The sequence below is a fragment of the Glossina fuscipes genome, unplaced genomic scaffold (assembly GCF_014805625.2).
Source record: "Glossina fuscipes isolate IAEA_lab_2018 unplaced genomic scaffold, Yale_Gfus_2 142, whole genome shotgun sequence".
Classification (NCBI taxonomy): domain Eukaryota; kingdom Metazoa; phylum Arthropoda; class Insecta; order Diptera; family Glossinidae; genus Glossina; species Glossina fuscipes.
In genome coordinates, this window is record NW_023998485.1 from 1,348,112 (window position 1) to 1,365,506 (window position 17,395).

Sequence of the window (17,395 nt, forward strand, 5' to 3'; positions counted from 1 at the left end):
AGGCTTTGTAATATTTCCTCAATAACTTCGTTTTATGGCCCATAGCGACGCTGACTTGCTTTTTATATTCGTCCTCAATTTGTTGGTGAAATGTTCTTCTATTAGCTCACAGGTTATTTGAGCATAACACATACCGATTGGGCGTACGTATATCAAGCTACGGCCGCTATCTATCTCCTTTGCTGTTATAGCTCTTGTTTAATTCATAATTATGGCGTCACGATTCTAATATTGACCGTTCTGTAATATTTTCTAAAAATAAAAATATATTGGTTTTTTCTCTCTTTAATCATTCAAACTTATGAAAATAATTACGATTTTATGATGGGAAATTTTATGAATATTAAAATTTAGTTTAAGCTTTTCATTTATATAATCCTTCCATCGGCAAGAACAACTATGTGAGGAAAGATAACTGGCGACGAAGGAAGTAGATAAAGTTTAGAGTACCACGAGATAAAAAGCGTATTGACTAAAACTTTCTCTTATACATATGAAGCATGTTCTTAGTTACAAAATAACATGTAAGCGGGCCTAATCGGTTTGGACATGTCAAACTGTCTTTCACGCCAACATGAAGCAATAAAATTCCAGGAATCATTATAACCTTCTTATTCGTTGATATCTAAAAATGACTTGGAGAAAATCAAAGAAGAATAGCTACCTAAATGAATAGAAATATTTCGTAAACCAGAACTACGCGGTTACTAGAAATATAAATGTAAATCCTAACAAAAATCAAAATAAATTTATTGGATATTTTAATACATTTTATTTTTGAGAGGAATATTTCTAATACCTTTGATGTGGAAAAAGGAGAATAAATATTTTCAATATTTACATTCTAACAAGTGGTCGCTCATTTACTTACTCTCTAAAGTAACAAAATTCGAAGTTCGCTCATTTACTTCCCGTCTAAGTTAACAAAATTCGAAGTTCGCTCATTTACTTCCCCTTTAAATTAACAAAATTCGAAGTTCGTACGTCCCCTGAGTAATTGGTCATATTGAAAAAAAAAAAACACGTATTAAAGAAGATCAACAGGCATTCAAGTTCTGACTTTTATACTGAAAAGGTTGACTCTTCTCTTTAACCGAATATGCAAATCGAGTTAATCGATTTGGCAAGTGACGCATCCATTGTAATATTGTATATATCCCAAGTTTCTATTTTCCTAACCTATCTAAATCTAACTAAATCTAAAGCTAAAATTGTAGGTTGGTGTAAATCTTCGTGAAAATCTCAAATATTATTAATATATAAAACAAGAAAGTACATTCTTGTCTTCTCGTAGATTCGTATAATTACTAATATTTGGTGGAAATGAAAGATTTTCTTAAATGGAAACGGAACGCCAACTTGTTGATGTATTTTCCTTTCTCAACGACAGTGTTCGGCTATTGCCGATGAGAAGCCTTGCTCTAAATCGAATGGATCTTTTCAAAACCAACTGGTAAAGTCATTGAGTGTTGAAAGCGTATGTGTTGCTGACGACATAAAACGACAAGAACATTTAACAGAGATGCGCCCAACTGCTTTGTTACTTTTTCTAATTTAACAGAGATAAGCACGGCTGCTTTGGTACTTTTTCTCATTTAACAGACATGCGCACAGCTGCTTTGTTACTTATTCTCATTTAACAGAGATGCTTTTTTATTCATCATTTCTTCTTATTTATTAAATTATCATTTTCTTATTTATTAAAAGCAACTCAGTGCTCTCTCTATTCACCGCACATAATACCTGTTTTATAAACGGTGTAAAGGAAAAAACAGCTAACGACGTTTTACGAGTGTTTTTCTTTCGAATTCAAAGCGTGCCTTTCTCTCTTTACATTTCACAAGCGCTTCATGAAAGATTGAAATCGAGTGAAAAATTGTGCTAACTTTGTTGAAAAAATATGCCTCGTACGATTAGATGGGAAAGAAAAAAATGAAAAGGAAAAAGTTTTCTTTTCGAAGATCTTTTGTAAATTTTTCAGGGTAATTTGCTAATATAGAAAAAATAGAGCGAATTAATCCAGCTTTATTTCAATTAAACATGACCATCTTTCAAGTGATTACAACTGGATTGCATCTAAGACACTTAATAATCCCTTTACTTACCATATACAACCTCGAATGGGAAAAACACACGAAAGTATTATTGCATTTATTCAAGTTTTACTGACCCAAATTCTTAATCGGATATCATTACTTTCACAGGGTATAGGTCCAAAGTTGATGGCTAAAATGGGTTACGTTTTCGGGACAGGCTTAGGTGCAAATGGTGGCGGCATTATCGCCGCGGTCGTTCCTTAGACATTGTATGGAATTGCGTGAGGCTGCAAATGGTGACAGAGATCTATTTAATGTTGAGAAAAAATTGCAAAGCGTCCAAAAAAACAAGCTCTATTAAATGCTAAAGTCTATGAACGCGTATGCCAACGCTGTTAAAGGAAATGCTCAGTCTTAAAGTAGCAAGAAATTGCGAAACTGGTGATGTCACAGTATGATAAAGATCATTAAAAGCTTTAAAAAGATTTTAATATGAGTAATTGCCTGCCTATCCCTAACACCTCTTTTTTTCTAATTTTTCTAGTTACATAAAATGCGATTTGAAAGCTGCAAAACGGATTTCTTATGTCGTATGAAATGAGCAAAATACGTAGATTTTTTAATAAAAGTAAATAAAAACTCTGGATGGATTGATTTTGCTCACTTTGATAGACCTGTCGATTGTTTTCTGGTAATTTTCAGATTGTTTCCTTCGTCAGTTTTTTTTGTTCTATAAAATATCTATACAAAATGTATATACATTAAACATGTAATGTATATCTTTAAAATTTGTTTTTTCCTGACATTCCTGGTTTAATCGTTCATCACCAGTTCGTCCTCTCTGCAAATTAACTATGTCTCATTTTTGGCGTTATAATTCATTTACGAAACTGTGTGGGTTTTCTGTTTCCGACTTCCCTCGCATAGATCATACCCTTAACTTCTTTACATTTTTAGTATCCCTGTTTTTGCTGAAAAATAACAGATGTTTGCACAAACAGCTGCGTTTCGGCAGAGAATATTGAAGAGTAAGAAAAGCAAAAAGTAATACGGGAAGGATTATTTAGTGTGGAAATTTAAAATAAATCGTTAAAATGAATATACCTTCGGGGATTGTAACTCACACGCGGCAAGTATGCAGTTTGTATAAACGCGCCTTACGCAATTTAGAATCTTGGTACGATCGCAGGTTTGTAAGCACGGATCTGTAGGTTATGTAATTTAGATGCATTTTATAAAAAAATTTTCTAGAGAAATTTATCGTTACCGTGCACTACTACTGCGAAAACGCTTCGATGATAATCGCAATGTTAAAGACATGGCTGTGGCAGCTTGTTTATTGGAGGAAGGTGAAAAAGAATTGTTTAACACAATGCACTATCAGCCCCTTAAAAGTAAGTAGGAAAAGATTTGCTGAATAAGAAAATGTTTTTATGCGGAATTATCCATAAAACAGAGGCGAATAGTCCTGGTGGTTGCGCCTTTGAACGAGAGGTAGAATTACCCGATTGGGTGTTTGATTATTGGCATCCTTTGGAAAAAGCTCAGTATCCCGAATTTTTTGCTAAACGCGAAGAACGAAAAAACCAATTTGTAGCGTGGTGGGAAAATCAATACGGCAAACCAGATCCCAAGGATTTGCATCACTAAGCGCATCCTGGAGAACTGCGAAATAATTCATAGTAATCAGTAGTTTTTTAAACAATCGGAAAGGCAATAAAGAAAATTGTTAATTAAACCCAGTATGCACTTTTTGTATTAAATATTTATTAAAATCCTATCGTATGTATATTAAATAATTATTTATTTTTTAATTGTGTTAAAAAACAGGAAATGCTTTAAAAAAATAACGTTACAAAAGAAGGAAAAAAACTAAACTTAATTACCATGTTCACGAAATTATATATAAAAAAGCCTTAACTCAAAATATTTGAATTTAAATTTGGTGATGTTTTATATGCCCTCTAAATGAATTTTTGTTACTTAGCACTGATATTATTTTTATAGTTAAATGATAGTTTCCAGATGCATTAGTTTACTATGCATACACATATATGTATACTAAACCTTTCTTCTCAACCACCCTCACACAACAACATAAATTCGCTTATTCAACCTCCAAACGGGGACGCTTTTTACAACTGTTCACTACGCCATTAGCGGTGGTTGTTCCCGTTGCTGCGCCTTCACTACCGTGATCACGTTTGCGTGGTAAAGTCTTTTTGTCCCATTGTTGCGTGAGATACCGTAAAAGGACAGAGCGTTTATCCATAACTATATGCTGCTCAGATGGATAATCTTCGGTAGGCAAATACACAGAAGGTCGTTTCTGGGAAGTACGTAGTGCCTGTTCCGTATTAAATTGTGAAAAATTTTGAACATCAATCACAGGCAGACCCTTTATAAAATCTGTCACCGACATTTTGCTGTAGCTGTTTTTTGGCTGCAAATGGAATTGGTGCTCACAGCTGACGGCTAGAATTTTGTGCAATTTCACAGTTTTTGAAATAGATATATATATAATTGTTATTGCTGTTTTCCTTTACTCTCTTTTCTGTCTGGAACTAAACTTCGTATTGTTCAGTTTACCATTTAAAGATTTGTTATTCTATTATTCCTGTTCTACTTTCTTTGTTTCCGTCTTTTTAAAGATTATTCCGATACTTTCGATTTGGACTTAATAGTGCTGACGAAATATTTAATACTAATGGAGGATTGCCAAAGTTCAATTTTTTTCAATTGAGATAAAAAGGACGTTTGCACTTGCGTCTTATATACTACGAATTTTGCTGAAATCCAGATATTGGGTGCCCACAGGGATCCATAATTTAATTTAACTTAAAAAAAGTGAGCGTTTCATAGTGGGTGGTAGACGTTTTTTTTTCACATTCAGGTAAATGGTATCGCGTAACTAGTTTTGTTGTCGCTATAAGGACTTCACGGTTTGTTTTTCAATATTTACGTCACTCTTGTTTATTTTTTACCGATTAGTTTATGTAACTCGATTTTATCTACCCCTAGATTTCATTTGCCATTTCAAAAAATTTGCCAGTCTGGTATATAGCTATAAGGATATATTTTGAAACAGTCAAGTGATATTCCGATTTCGGCATAGCACAACAATTTTTTCAACTTTTTGCGATACCTTGGGGGTATTGGCAATTCATAGGTTTTGCATGTACGCGAATAAATCAATCAAAAAGAGAAAAATTCAAACGAAGAATGAGAGCGGTTTATTTTAAATTTGAAAATTGTTTAATTTATATTTAGTCTGTCCAAATTGAAATGTTTTTTGTACTATATAATTTGAAATTTTGGTTTATAGCCTATATGATTATATATGGTATGAGATATACTGTTTATAGGAAGAGTAGTTCAGCCCACAATCGTAGACTCCATCTCCTTTACTCTTTAGCAAATCCCCTTGTCGTAGTGCCATTTTTAGAGTTTGCAACCTGAAAATAATCCGATAATGTTAAATGTGACGAATAAGTCCTATGCACGGAAAATAATTGATCGCCTCGTTCATCAGACCGCAAATAAAAATCCGGTCTTGCTACATCGTCTGGGAAGTGAAAGTAAACAAATAATGTGTAAGTTGAAAAGTAAAAATAAAGAAAATGTTCAAATATTTAAAATTTCACAGTAGATAACATTAAAAAAGTTTAAAGTAACAGGCACTTGATTTAACATATTAAATATTCTCATTTTGCAATAAAATGTAAGAAATGCTTTACATGTCTAGCCGATTGGTTGATTCCCAGTATAATAATTATTAATAACACTTAATGAGAACATTGTTGCATATCGTAATAAAAGTTTAGTTGAAACACAAAGCAATTAAACGTTAAATATATCTAACTCTCTTTTTACGCGGTGTTCCCTAAAAATTCGTGTAAAAAATCTAGTATAATGTATCTGCAATATATGGAAAGTATGGGGATATGTTCCACAAACTTAAAAAATCATGTGAATTAGAAAAATATAAATATTGTCCTAAAAAATAGTGCAAAAAATATTATTACGAAATCCATATTAATTATTCAAAAAATAAAAACAATTCACTTTTATTACAAAAGAAAATTCAGTTCATAATTGGAACATAACAACTGAAAACATTATGGTCGGCTAAGCTGATTATTAAATATCCTATTCATAATGTGTAACACAATTCTTATTTTTGCAATAAAAGATAAAAATTATATCATGTTTTTATATTTAACTTAATATTATGGGACACGTTTAAAAAGTTCTGTGCCAATGGCGACACACGTTTTTTCCGGCATTATAACAATGACCATTGACATTTTAGTCGATAGCCATATGTTCGCTCTCATCATTTCACCTACTAGATCATCGCCTACTCATAGAATAAAAAAAATTGCGGGCTTGTAAATGTGTTTGTAAAACAGAAATAGGCTTCAGAGATTCCTTAAACGCGTTTATTGAACGGTCGCTAATCAAAATCGCCTAAGATAAGATTATATTGTGCAAATTTGTGCAAAAAAAATTAATTTTATTTTAAGCTGTTGCAGGCAAGGCCAGATGTTTGAAGCAAGCTAAAGAAGAGCCTATCAAAGAAATTGAAAAATATTGGCAAGAAAGGGAGCGTCAATTTAAGGAGATTAAGGTTAGTTATAAAAAATTGGCCACTATATTTAAAAGGACATTACTCTTTTCTTAGCATATGGGTTCGCGTGAGGATGTAGCTGCGAAAATACGAGCCGATACACAAGTTAAATTGTAACAAATGGAAAAAGCTATTGCCAATCGCAAAGATCCAATTATAAAAGAAATACTGCAATACATTTATCAAATTGAACCAGAAAAGCATAGAAACTATCAACTATAAATTTCTTCTACATTGTGAGAATACAGGTACGCAGATCGCTCCCTTTCTTTGGCCATTGATTGTTTTTGCAAAGTTCCAGCATCAAGACAGCATCCCATCATATTAATAATCAAATTTATTTACCTTCATAGGGTAGAAAGAGTCTAGTATTAAAACTATTCCAATGTTTTTTAGTTTTTAAGCAATCGGAAAAGAAATCTCTTCAAATAACATACATATGCAAGCGTTGCATGAAGTGCTTTCATTTTGTTGTGTTTATATATTTATATCTTTCATTTATTTTATAATTTGAAACGTATGGTAAGGAAAGATTGTTTTTTTTTTTAATTTTTGACAACTTTACGATTGTGTTGTCTTTTATCAACTGCCAATTCGAGAAGATTTTCAAACTGTTTGATTAATTGTGATTTTTATCCACCTCAATTTAGAAGGATCTGAGTGTAATTAAACGAGCGGGTCTGAAATCCACGGCGATTCACAGCCATCTGAGAGTAATTTAAATGAGCGAGCCTGAAATCCACTTCGCCTACAATGGCGAAGAAACCATAACTGACAGAATATATTGATAAAGTTGGGCTCATAAGAGGTCTTAATATAAAATCCCTTAGGAGAGTTAAAGCACTATTAAAATCGTTCGGTTTGACCCACAAGCCCACTCGCACTCTTTGAAGAAAATATTTTACGATATTGTTTATAAATTTAAGAAAATAGTTAAATTAAATAAATTATTAAATGGTAATTTTTTTACAAATGGTTGAACGATATTTATATATTATCGGTATTTATATGTGCCGCAGTTTGCTCGCAGTTTTTAATTTTTTTTTTATACTACACTTAACATTTGACCTACGTATATGTATGTCTATATATATTTATATCTGACTTTATATGTATATATATTTCTCCATATTTCTTAAACGCGGATTATAATTTACATATAATAACATATAATAAGGCAATAATTCCTACTCGTCGTTGTTTCTTGTGAAAAATATGCTAATAATTTTTGAATACTAGGCTATTTAAAAAGAGAATATAATATTTATGCAAAGAAAATTTTTGAATGACGGTAATATTTGTATAGAAGTAACTGAGAAATTGTAATTGTTATTTTGCATTGAATATTCTTACTTTTTCTTGCATATATTTTGCGTTATTGTTTTTCTTTCTCTTCTCCATAGTTTCATTCGATGGTTTCAATCGAGACCATATGTAAGTTATGTCTTATATTCGTAAACCCATACATTCCCCCGATTCACTCGTCTAAGACACGATCGCGGGGCCTTTAAGTTATGTCTTATCTTTGCTGCCAGCATGAGAGTCCGATTAGTTTATATCAGTTGTGCATTTGTTGTGCTTTTGTCACTTTTTGTTAAGGCACTTGCGATCGGAGGAATTGCGGTGAAAGTAGGTATATATGCGATTCTATAGTCTTCGCGTATTTTCGTTAACTATCAGAGACTGCGGATTTAAGATTAATTCGGGATCGATACCTATTTTACATAATAAATTATAATTTTTGTCTTTGGTAGATGTGTACGGACGCATCTCGTTTACATAAACGATCATGCTCATCTCAAATCAGGGCCTTGTAGAGCAGATATCAACTACAATCTTTCCTATAAGGACAAGATGAATTTGAGATGGACGGGTATGTTTAAGTGTTCGCTTTCCGCTTATTAAATGACTACTAAAATTAACTTTTCGTATAAAGCGTTATTAGTAAGCAAATATATGTGCCATCGCACACGTATAGAAGTTGTCTTGTCCGGAGGCGAAGATGGTTTGGCTGTAGAAACTGCACCTTGTAAAATGAAAGCTGAAGCTGTAACGGAAATGTTCTTAAAAGATTATTTGGATGAAAAATTTTGCGTGTCTTTTCAATGTAAAGATGAATTGCGTTTGGCTTATGGCGAGAATTTCGCGAATGCTGCTAAAACTTTTTGGGAATTAATAAGAAATGCTAATGCTGTAGATCGCCTATATGGAGTCGGTGTGAATCACAAACTTTTTATATCTTTTTAATAAGCAAACATTTTATTTTGTCTCCACACCATTGCAACCTTTGCATAAATTACTAAATCATGAGCAAATACCACCATTAATAGTTTATAGTAATCGTGGCGAAATGTACAATGCTACTAAAGGTGAGTGGACTGGCCATGAGAAGATATACTGGCCATACATAATAATAATTAAACTTACTTAGCAAACATACCGTCTTCATTAACTTTTTGGAAAGTACCGATGACATTTCAAATTATATAACTGAGAAGTACCCGCAAGATTGGTGGAAGCGTAGAAGAGAACTTGACTTGAGTTGCGGCGCTGGTTGGGTATTCACACTTACAAACAATTGCTGGGCATTTATGTTCAGGACAACATGCATTTCCTCAATAGTTTATATTCAGATAAATAAATAAAGTACTTAAAAATATTTCAACATTTCAATGGTTGTTAATGTAGCTTCTAATAAATCGTTTGATGTTTTTCGGTGCTTTTATTCATTTATTCTCATTAAACAGAAACGCTACAGTGCTTTTCCACCATTTATTGAAAGCAAATTTGTTCTTTCTCTCTATTCATAACACAACACTTTTTTTTTATAAACGTTGTAAAGGAAAAACCAGCTGGCTATAATATTTTGTTAGAATTATTCAGACATTACTTTTAATGTTTTACAGTCCGCGTTTTTATCAATACATATTATGTCTTTCGATTGACACGAGTTTCAATAAATGACTTATAGTTTATTGAAATGGAGGTTCCGTTCTTATAACAGTACGATGTCCAAACATGGGCTCTCTTGCGTATCGTAATTTAGAACCACGGGAATCAGTTATTATATTATATTATCCAAAAAACGCTTATCGCAATTTCAATCTCATTTAGAGGGGCTAACTGAGTTGGCAATTTAAATGAAAAGATATAAGAATGGAAGTAAGGATAAAAAAATTAGTGCAACTTAAATATTGGCCATGGGTCCATCCGATTATTAGCTGATTGATCTTTTCTCACTTTTTCTTTCACACATGCTAGGTACATACTGTTTTTTAACATTTTATTTGGTGACGATAATTAATATGTTGAAAGAAAGAGCAAAAATTCTATAATAAATAATACTTTTTATTCTATTAACATTCCATTTATTGCATCTTAACCGCAATAGCGTAGTCAGAAATTATTACAAAGGTTTGATTCTTCTCTATTACAGAAATGTTACATATACAAATACATACATCCGGTATTTATTTCAAATGTATATAATTGACGTATCACGTTTTTGGCAGACCACGAACGTAATTTATAAATTTCTTATTTATTTCGTAGTTATTGTTTTCGCAAATTCTTCGCTTATCCTTCTTAAATATTTACTTAATAAATTGCGAGTGAATTTCCATGCATTATCTAAATAGGAATGTTTTGTTCGCACTATTATCTAGTGCTTCTAGGTCGTGGCAAATAAGTAGAATAAATTCTTTGCAAATTGTATAAATTCTGCACCTCCCAACTTAGAAGTGCCATACAAACGGTCTACAAATGTTATGGGTACCTCTCCAATACTAAAACCATATTGTCGAGCCCGCACTAGCACTTCCATTTGAAAAACATAACCCTTAGAAACGCAACTGGCAATGCACTTTTCCAATACCGATTTTTTGTATAAACGAAAGGAGCCAGTTAAATCGGAAGCATTAGGCCGTAACAGTAATTGCGATAGAAAGTTAGCACCTCGAGATATTAATTTACGTTTAAAATCCCAACCACAAACACCACCTCCATCCTTATAGCGTGTGCCTGAGACGATATCAAGGTCACGCTCCTTTTGAAGCTGAATGAAATCTGGTATAAATTTAGGCTAGAAAAAATAACTAATATTTTTTTTTTTTTTATATTTAATTTACAGAACTTACATGATGACTTAAGTCTGCATCCATTAAAATTACAAAATTCCCGGTGGCGTATTTTAAGCCGTATATATAAGCTGTACCCAAACCTAATTTACCAGAACGTGGTTTTAAGATAATTTTTTTTTCACCATAAATATTTTGCAATTCTTTTGCCACCTCAAGAGTGCCGTCTGGACTGTTGTCATCAATTATAACAACCTCAAACTCATAACCGCTAATAATATAATACGTTAACAAAACATCTGGAAAATATAAAGTTTTAACAACCTTTGATTCATATACTTCATGATGAGCCATATGAGAATGGGTAAGTTATCCTTTTCGTTGTAAGTGGGAAGTAAAATACAGTATTTCTCGCCCATCAAAAATTAGTAACTTGATGATTCGCAGATCGCAGTTGATGGCTAAAATTTTGTGCAATTTCACAGTATTTATAAGTGTTTGCAATAGATATATACAATTTTTATTGCTGCTTTTCTTTACTCTCTTTTCTATCTGGAACTAAACTTCGTGGACCTATGTTCAGTTTACCGTTTAAAGATTTGATATTCTATAATTGCTGTTCTACTTCTTTACTTTCCGTTTTTCTAAAGATTATTCCGATACTTTCGATTTGGATTTAATAGTGCTGACGAAATATTTGATAGTAATGGAGGATTGCCAAAGTTCAATTTTTTCACTTGACATAAAGAGGACGTTTGCACTTGCGTCTTTTATATGGAGATAAAACTCTTAATTTTGCTGATATCCACGTAATGGGGAGCCATAATGCATCAAGATATATTAAGAAATTTAAAGTAAGCCTAAGAGATGGCGTTAAGATTGAAAAGTTCATATTACATAAAAATGATTCCTCAAATCATTCTGATGTCGCTGTATGAACTTCACGTCTTATTTTTTATATGTAAGTTAGTCTTGTTTACTTTTTATTGATAAATTTATGCAAGTCGACCTTAGCTACCGCTGAACGACATCTCTTTTTAACGAAAAATAAACAAAATTGGAAAGTCACATGTATAAACAAAAATTTCAACCAAAAAAAGGGGCGGGCCTAATCCTCTCAAACTGTAGGTATGCCGTTAAGCAGAGTTGTAAGCATTCAAAAAATTGGAAAATAGCAGTCAACTATAAAAAAAGGGTATTTATATATATATATTTTTGAGTTCGACAGAAATTAGGCTTATTTAGTTAATTTTCCAAACTTTCAAATTGTGTTCCTTATTACTGTTGAACTAGGAGATCATTTCATTGCATGGGTATGTCTAGTCTCTTGAGAAATTCCCCGTTCTAATCGACATGACCGGATTAATTTCGACCTAAAAATGCTCTAGTTATACTGGCTGACTCGTGTTGCAAAAACGGAAGTGTTAGAAAAATATTAAATGCTTTAATAGGATAAATTTTTAATAAGAACCTTTTATAACATTTGTAAACTCCGCATGCGCTAGAACTGTTGTCAATTCATTTGACAAATTCAATGGTATTCATGTGTGCGCTAGTAATAGCTATTTTATCAGTGAGTTAAAAATTCTTAGTCCTTAAAGGAGTTTCTGAAGCAATCAAGTGTAAAATGCAATAATAAAAAATAAAATGTATAGAAATTACTGTGAAAGTAATCAGTAAAAGAAAATTTTTAGCTAAATAATTATTTCTATAGAAAATAATTGGTTGAAAAACTGGTGTTTTTCTTTAATGTATAATCTATGTGTTGTGTAAAAAATGGCAAAAAAAATTCCATTCAATGTTGTATTTGCTACGGGTGAGTTTCGATATTATATTTTGTTAATTAACTTATATATTGGATAGACATTAGTTGATTAAGGACAGCATTAATGTCAGCAATACAATGATTTTCATACCGTACATAAAGGAATGCGAAAAAAAGAAGTTCTGACAATTCTCTTAGTGAACGTTGAGAAATCGATAATCAGGGACTATTTAAGATTTATTGACAAACTTTAGCTAATGTGTGAAGAAATGCAGAGAAAAGTTAATTCATTTTAAACAAAATATTTGAAGGACTATTCATTTGCGATTGTATCCATATCTTTTCTGTTACATTGAAAATTGGATTACGGTGAGATGCAAGAGAACTTAATTGAAAGCGCATTTAGTTAATTTTCCAAACTTTCAAATTGTGTTCCTTATTACTGTTGAACCAGGAGATCATTTCATTGCATGGGTATGTCTAGTCTCTTAAGAATTCCCCGTTCTAATCGACATGACCGGATTTATTTCGACCTAAAAATGCTTTAGTTATACTTTTATTCACTAAAGTAACAAAGCTTTTGTGTAGAAACGCGTCATATGTTTCGAGACATAGAATATAAGAAAAGGAATATACGTACAAGGAATAGGTTCGTTTTTCCTTTTTTTATTATTTTACTTTTATAAATAAACCTAGATTACCATAGGCATGTACGAGACAATGGATTGGCTACCGGAACGATAACTTTTTTGTAGTTGCGTACATTTGGTGTTTGAGAGCGAAACAATAAATCAAACTAAATATGCACAGACAACACAGTTTCGTCATTTTACAATAGTTAAACGTAACAATTGATGTAGCAGCATATTGACGTTTTGAAATAATAATGACGGCTGGGAAAATAAGATAAAGGATAGCAGAGAAAAAAAATACGCTGAGTTTGCAATAAAACCGCTTGCCATAAAACCGAAGTTAGTACTCCAGGGAAATTAGTAAGGAAAACACAATCTTCTTTTTCTTGACGATGTTTACGTTCTTAGCCGCACTGCTGCAACTCCATCTGGCAAAACTAATTCTCTCAGTTGTGATTGATTCCGGTTTGCAATGACCGATTTATGTTTCACTCACGTCTACGTAACGATGGAGGACCTTAAATGAATGGTTTTTGTATACATATACATAAAGAACTTTCTTAATTGAATTGGTTACACGTACTTTGTTGCCAGTCGCAGATGCGGATGCAATTTTTTCAGGAACAGGTTTCATGGACATCTCGGCCACCAAACTGGTGTTATCGACGTCAGTCACTCAGAAGCATTGGTATGATATTGTTAAATACTGCGATGTTCTCCAAATTTTTATTTGCCCATTAGCTTGGTCTTACATATATTAACAATTTACGCGAATTGGTAGTCTAAGAAATACAGTACTGACACAGTAAACCTATTAAATGCGAAGTTTTTCAAAAAAACGGTTCAGAAAAGTGCAAGAATTGTGCAAAAAATTCGTAAAAAAAAATTTATTTTTTTTTGCCAGTGTAAGGGATGTTGGAGTTGTGGGATATTGAGTATTAATCTATACATTGAAACACTTTGACTTGGGCTTTTCAGTTGCAAAGTTCATCTGTTGGATACATTAATGCGCGGATAAAGAATGCGTAGTGTCAAAACTTTGACGACCGCTTTTTCATTCAGCGATGTGAACCGTAATGTTCGCGTACCTAGAATCATTGTCCTTGTTTTAACTCAGCTAATGCCCTGTTAAGCTGAAAATTGTTGGAGTAAGAGACGACGAAATTTAACTAAACACAATTGGAAAAGATTGATTTTATGTAAAAAATGGTTTTTAGTTAAGTTTTCATTTTGTTAAGACCTAAGGGGGAGTTGCACATAAATAAAAAACGCTTATAAGCTAACTCCAGGTAGAGAGCCACGCTTTTATTACGTATGCTTTAAATATCACAATACATAACACGGTTACACTTACACTTTAGAAGATAACTTGAACTTGAAGATGTGGAAAAAAGTTAATCATCAACTTCAAAATTTCTTTCCTTCAAAATTCGAGCTTTTTCCCGAAAGTATTTGAAAATAGCGCTGGTGTCGAACGAATCCCTGGCAAGAAAGTGTCTAGTATTTTACTTGCTTATTTCCAACTTCTATAGCGTTAACAAATTTCTTTAGAAAGTTCCAACAAAGGCTGTCCAGGCGATCTTTGAACAAATGTGAGAGCAATTCGAAAGAAGTGAAGATTTCCTCAAGAAATTAACAGTGATATTCTTGATGTCAATTATGAATTCTGCAATAAGTTCACAAATTTTCTTGCCTTCTTTCTTGCTTTCGTTCCTAAACATGTAAAGAATAAAATGTGCGACTGTGATTTTGGCAGAAAAAGCTGTATTTTTTAGCAAACAAACAAGAAGAGAAAATGAAGATTATTTGAATATTTGATGGCATTTTTACAATCTTCAGATTGCATTGTAGTCGCGGAAGTTAATAAAAAATTTGTTATAATCAAAAAAAAAAAAAACATATGTATGACATTTTTCAAAGTACGACTTTTTGAAATGACCAATATAAATACTCTTATAATTCTTATTTTTTTAACTTTGAATTCCTTCCACTGTCTTTAAAACAACATTCTACTGTGCAGTAGGTAAGGGATTTTCAAAAAGTTGATTTGAAGATTATTTATTAAAAAATAATCGTATTTTTTCCTGCTACACGAAAGCAAAGTTTTTTAAATGTTGTAACCTCGGGTTTCGGTTGATTATAGAAACTTGTAACACAAAACCTAAATCCAAGTTCAAATAGTTCAAGTATATATATACATATATATACATATACACAATAATGTACATATACACATATATGTACATATATACATATATACAGATATGTACTTATGGATTTGTATATATATGTGTATTTGTTTATGCATATGGATTTCTATATGTATGTATACATATAATAGTGTATATATAATAATAACAACTTTCAAATATAATTATTCGTTTTTTCTTTAATATTCTTGTGCTTGTATAATCCGACTGAGTGGCCGAAGGCAAGGAATCACGACTGGCAACTCACCGATCGTGGGCTCGGCTCTCAAGTCCTTAGATGCTAGTGCATTAAGAGTTTAGTCTTAGAATTTATTTCTCTGGCGAAATTATAATAATAAATATTTTAATAATTCAAAAATAATTATATATACTATTAATTATTAATTATATATACTATTATTTTTGAATTATTCTTATGGTGAATAATTGAATTGCTGAAAAAATTACGAAAATTAGTTATGAAAAATAAATTATTATAATGAAAATTCAACTATTCAATATAAGAATAATTCAAAAATAATTGTATGTAAAGTAAAATTTTAATAATCGAGGTATCTATAATTCTATCTGTAATAAGTAAATATTCAAATATTAAAAATTGTTTGATTTGTCCGATGACAAAAGTATGCATATGTGCAAAGTTGATCATAAATGAATCATGAGGATAATTTTACATTTACATCGGTTGAGCTTTTAATATTATTGTAGCTCATCGCAATTAAGTTGATTCATGCGGCTTTGTATGCAAAAATAACTTATTTAATGGTTTCTCATATTTATGGGATTTTCTATTTTAGATTTTTTCAAAAAAAAAATTTACTATAAAAGAAGTTCTGCAATGTATTCTTTCGAATTTTCTGCCGTTTAATTATGAAAAAAAGTCTTATCGCAAACAAAATGAAAATTCTTATTTTAACTTTTACCATTGTTTTGACGTGCTGTTTACTTAACGTGGAGGCAGGTAACAAATTAGCTAAAGAGGCTGGAGTAAGTTGAAATCCATAGAAATTTTTTTAAGATAGATTAATAATATTTTATTTTTAGAAAGTGTTATCAAAAGCTGGTAAAGTATCTCCACCAGTAATTATAGGCGTTAGCAATAATTCCACTTATACTGCTAACGTCGATAGACCCAAAACGCCAACAAGACCCAAAACGCCAGCAAGACCTCCTTCCCCGAAAAAGAAAAATTAATGATATAATTTTATAATAAACTGTAGTAAATCAAATTTATTTATTATATAATTTTATAATAAATTTTAGTAAATTAAATTTATTTCAGCCAATAAATGAGTGCTAAGAGTTAAACATACAAAACCAGAAACTTTCTGAAATAAAGTTATATACACGGTATCAAAGCGATATATATAAAAAAAAGTTTCGTTCAAATATTCGGTTGTCTCTTCAAAGACATCTTTATTCATCGGGCCTTTCTCTTAACTGGAAAAGTTATTCATTTTTGTATTAATTCTTTAATACAAGTGTCATAAAAATGTCATGAATAGTTTATGAGTTGGTAAAAGAGCAATTCATTTCGGCTAAGGTGTACCGTCGTTTGTGGCCTTTTTAAGTAAATAGCGTCGCTGGGTTACTTTGTGTACATGCGACCAGAAACGAACATGTGAAACAGTGGAAAAGGGCCCTGCGAGTACATTGCTGCACTTTACCAGAATTTTCAGTTGAACTTACTCCTTTGCAAAGGTTTCTACTAATTTTCGCAACTATCTGCTTGTTCGGCTAATCTTAGTTTGAGAAGTTGGATAAAATTATTCATGCTTGATCAAAAAAGAAACTTAGACAACTGAGAAATCTGCAGTCGTCAAAGAATGCAACTTTTTTACCTACTACTTTGCACCAATATAAAAAGGTTGCATGGTACTGTTTCTAGTTATGTGTTCGAACGGTTGATCAATCAAGACGATTTTATGCAGAGTTTTATAACGGCAATGGAAGTCATATTTGAAGGCTAAAAAGGAGGTTATCTTTTCAAGAACGATTCATACACAACTGAGTAATTTATTAATTCAAACATATTAAAGATTGTGA

General features: G+C 31.8%; 5 protein-coding genes across 11 annotated transcripts in view; 3 read left to right on the forward strand and 2 right to left on the reverse strand.

The window, feature by feature from the left end:
• The first annotated feature begins 3,017 nt into the window (after positions 1–3,017).
• LOC119641092 (NADH dehydrogenase [ubiquinone] 1 beta subcomplex subunit 9) lies at positions 3,018–3,782 on the forward strand. Its single transcript, XM_038039533.1, has 3 exons — positions 3,018–3,225; positions 3,288–3,430; positions 3,493–3,782. Exons 1-3 carry the CDS (start codon positions 3,131–3,133, stop codon positions 3,684–3,686), a joined length of 432 nt encoding a protein of 143 aa, XP_037895461.1. The 5' UTR covers positions 3,018–3,130; the 3' UTR covers positions 3,687–3,782.
• Positions 3,783–3,908: 126 nt separating this feature from the next.
• LOC119641094 (DET1- and DDB1-associated protein 1) lies at positions 3,909–4,735 on the reverse strand. The gene is made up of 2 exons (XM_038039535.1): positions 4,583–4,735; positions 3,909–4,511 (listed from the first exon to the last, which is right to left on the reverse strand). Exon 2 carries the CDS (start codon positions 4,456–4,458, stop codon positions 4,144–4,146), a length of 315 nt encoding a protein of 104 aa, XP_037895463.1. The 5' UTR covers positions 4,459–4,511; positions 4,583–4,735; the 3' UTR covers positions 3,909–4,143.
• A 1,320-nt stretch (positions 4,736–6,055) lies between these two features.
• LOC119641091 (homocysteine S-methyltransferase 3-like) lies at positions 6,056–9,207 on the forward strand. 3 transcript variants are annotated; one of them, XM_038039532.1, is made up of 4 exons: positions 6,056–6,666; positions 6,721–6,914; positions 8,421–8,539; positions 8,603–9,207. In XM_038039532.1, exons 3-4 carry the CDS (start codon positions 8,521–8,523, stop codon positions 8,911–8,913), a joined length of 330 nt encoding a protein of 109 aa, XP_037895460.1. In that variant the 5' UTR covers positions 6,056–6,666; positions 6,721–6,914; positions 8,421–8,520; the 3' UTR covers positions 8,914–9,207. The 3 variants fall into 3 exon arrangements, with proteins under 3 accessions (XP_037895460.1, XP_037895459.1, XP_037895458.1); XM_038039531.1 differs by lacking the exons at positions 6,056–6,666; positions 6,721–6,914 and adding an exon at positions 8,069–8,100 and having other exon boundaries at positions 8,421–9,207; XM_038039530.1 differs by lacking the exons at positions 6,056–6,666; positions 6,721–6,914 and adding an exon at positions 8,259–8,295 and having other exon boundaries at positions 8,421–9,207.
• Positions 9,208–9,993: 786 nt separating this feature from the next.
• LOC119641054 (dolichol-phosphate mannosyltransferase subunit 1) lies at positions 9,994–11,425 on the reverse strand. 2 transcript variants are annotated; one of them, XM_038039486.1, is made up of 4 exons: positions 11,283–11,425; positions 11,067–11,203; positions 10,803–11,013; positions 9,994–10,747 (listed from the first exon to the last, which is right to left on the reverse strand). In XM_038039486.1, exons 2-4 carry the CDS (start codon positions 11,159–11,161, stop codon positions 10,337–10,339), a joined length of 717 nt encoding a protein of 238 aa, XP_037895414.1. In that variant the 5' UTR covers positions 11,162–11,203; positions 11,283–11,425; the 3' UTR covers positions 9,994–10,336. The 2 variants fall into 2 exon arrangements, with proteins under 2 accessions (XP_037895414.1, XP_037895415.1); XM_038039487.1 differs by having other exon boundaries at positions 11,331–11,411.
• Positions 11,426–12,468: 1,043 nt separating this feature from the next.
• Positions 12,469–17,395, forward strand: part of LOC119641053 (centrosomal protein of 104 kDa) — a 59,503-nt gene continuing 54,576 nt past the window's right edge. For all 4 annotated transcript variants that reach the window (XM_038039481.1, XM_038039482.1, XM_038039483.1 and 1 more), the window contains exon 1: positions 12,469–12,558. In XM_038039481.1, coding sequence (XP_037895409.1) covers positions 12,519–12,558 — 40 coding nt within the window. In that variant the 5' untranslated portion in view covers positions 12,469–12,518. The remainder of the gene's footprint in view (positions 12,559–17,395) is intronic.

Coding starts and splice junctions, on each gene's coding strand:
- LOC119641094 (XM_038039535.1), bottom strand. CDS start 4,458: ATGTCGGTGACAGATTTTATAAAGGGTCTGCCTGTGATTGATGTTCAA.
- LOC119641092 (XM_038039533.1), top strand. CDS start 3,131: ATGAATATACCTTCGGGGATTGTAACTCACACGCGGCAAGTATGCAGT. Junction 3,226..3,287: donor GAATCTTGGTACGATCGCAG/GTTTGTAAGCAC, acceptor AAAATTTTCTAG/AGAAATTTATCGTTACCGTG. Junction 3,431..3,492: donor GCACTATCAGCCCCTTAAAA/GTAAGTAGGAAA, acceptor TCCATAAAACAG/AGGCGAATAGTCCTGGTGGT.
- LOC119641091 (XM_038039531.1), top strand. CDS start 8,572: ATGACTACTAAAATTAACTTTTCGTATAAAGCGTTATTAGTAAGCAAA.
- LOC119641054 (XM_038039486.1), bottom strand. CDS start 11,161: ATGGGCGAGAAATACTGTATTTTACTTCCCACTTACAACGAAAAGGAT. Junction 11,014..11,066: donor ATGAAGTATATGAATCAAAG/GTTGTTAAAACT, acceptor TTATATTATTAG/CGGTTATGAGTTTGAGGTTG. Junction 10,748..10,802: donor ATGCAGACTTAAGTCATCAT/GTAAGTTCTGTA, acceptor TATTTTTTCTAG/CCTAAATTTATACCAGATTT.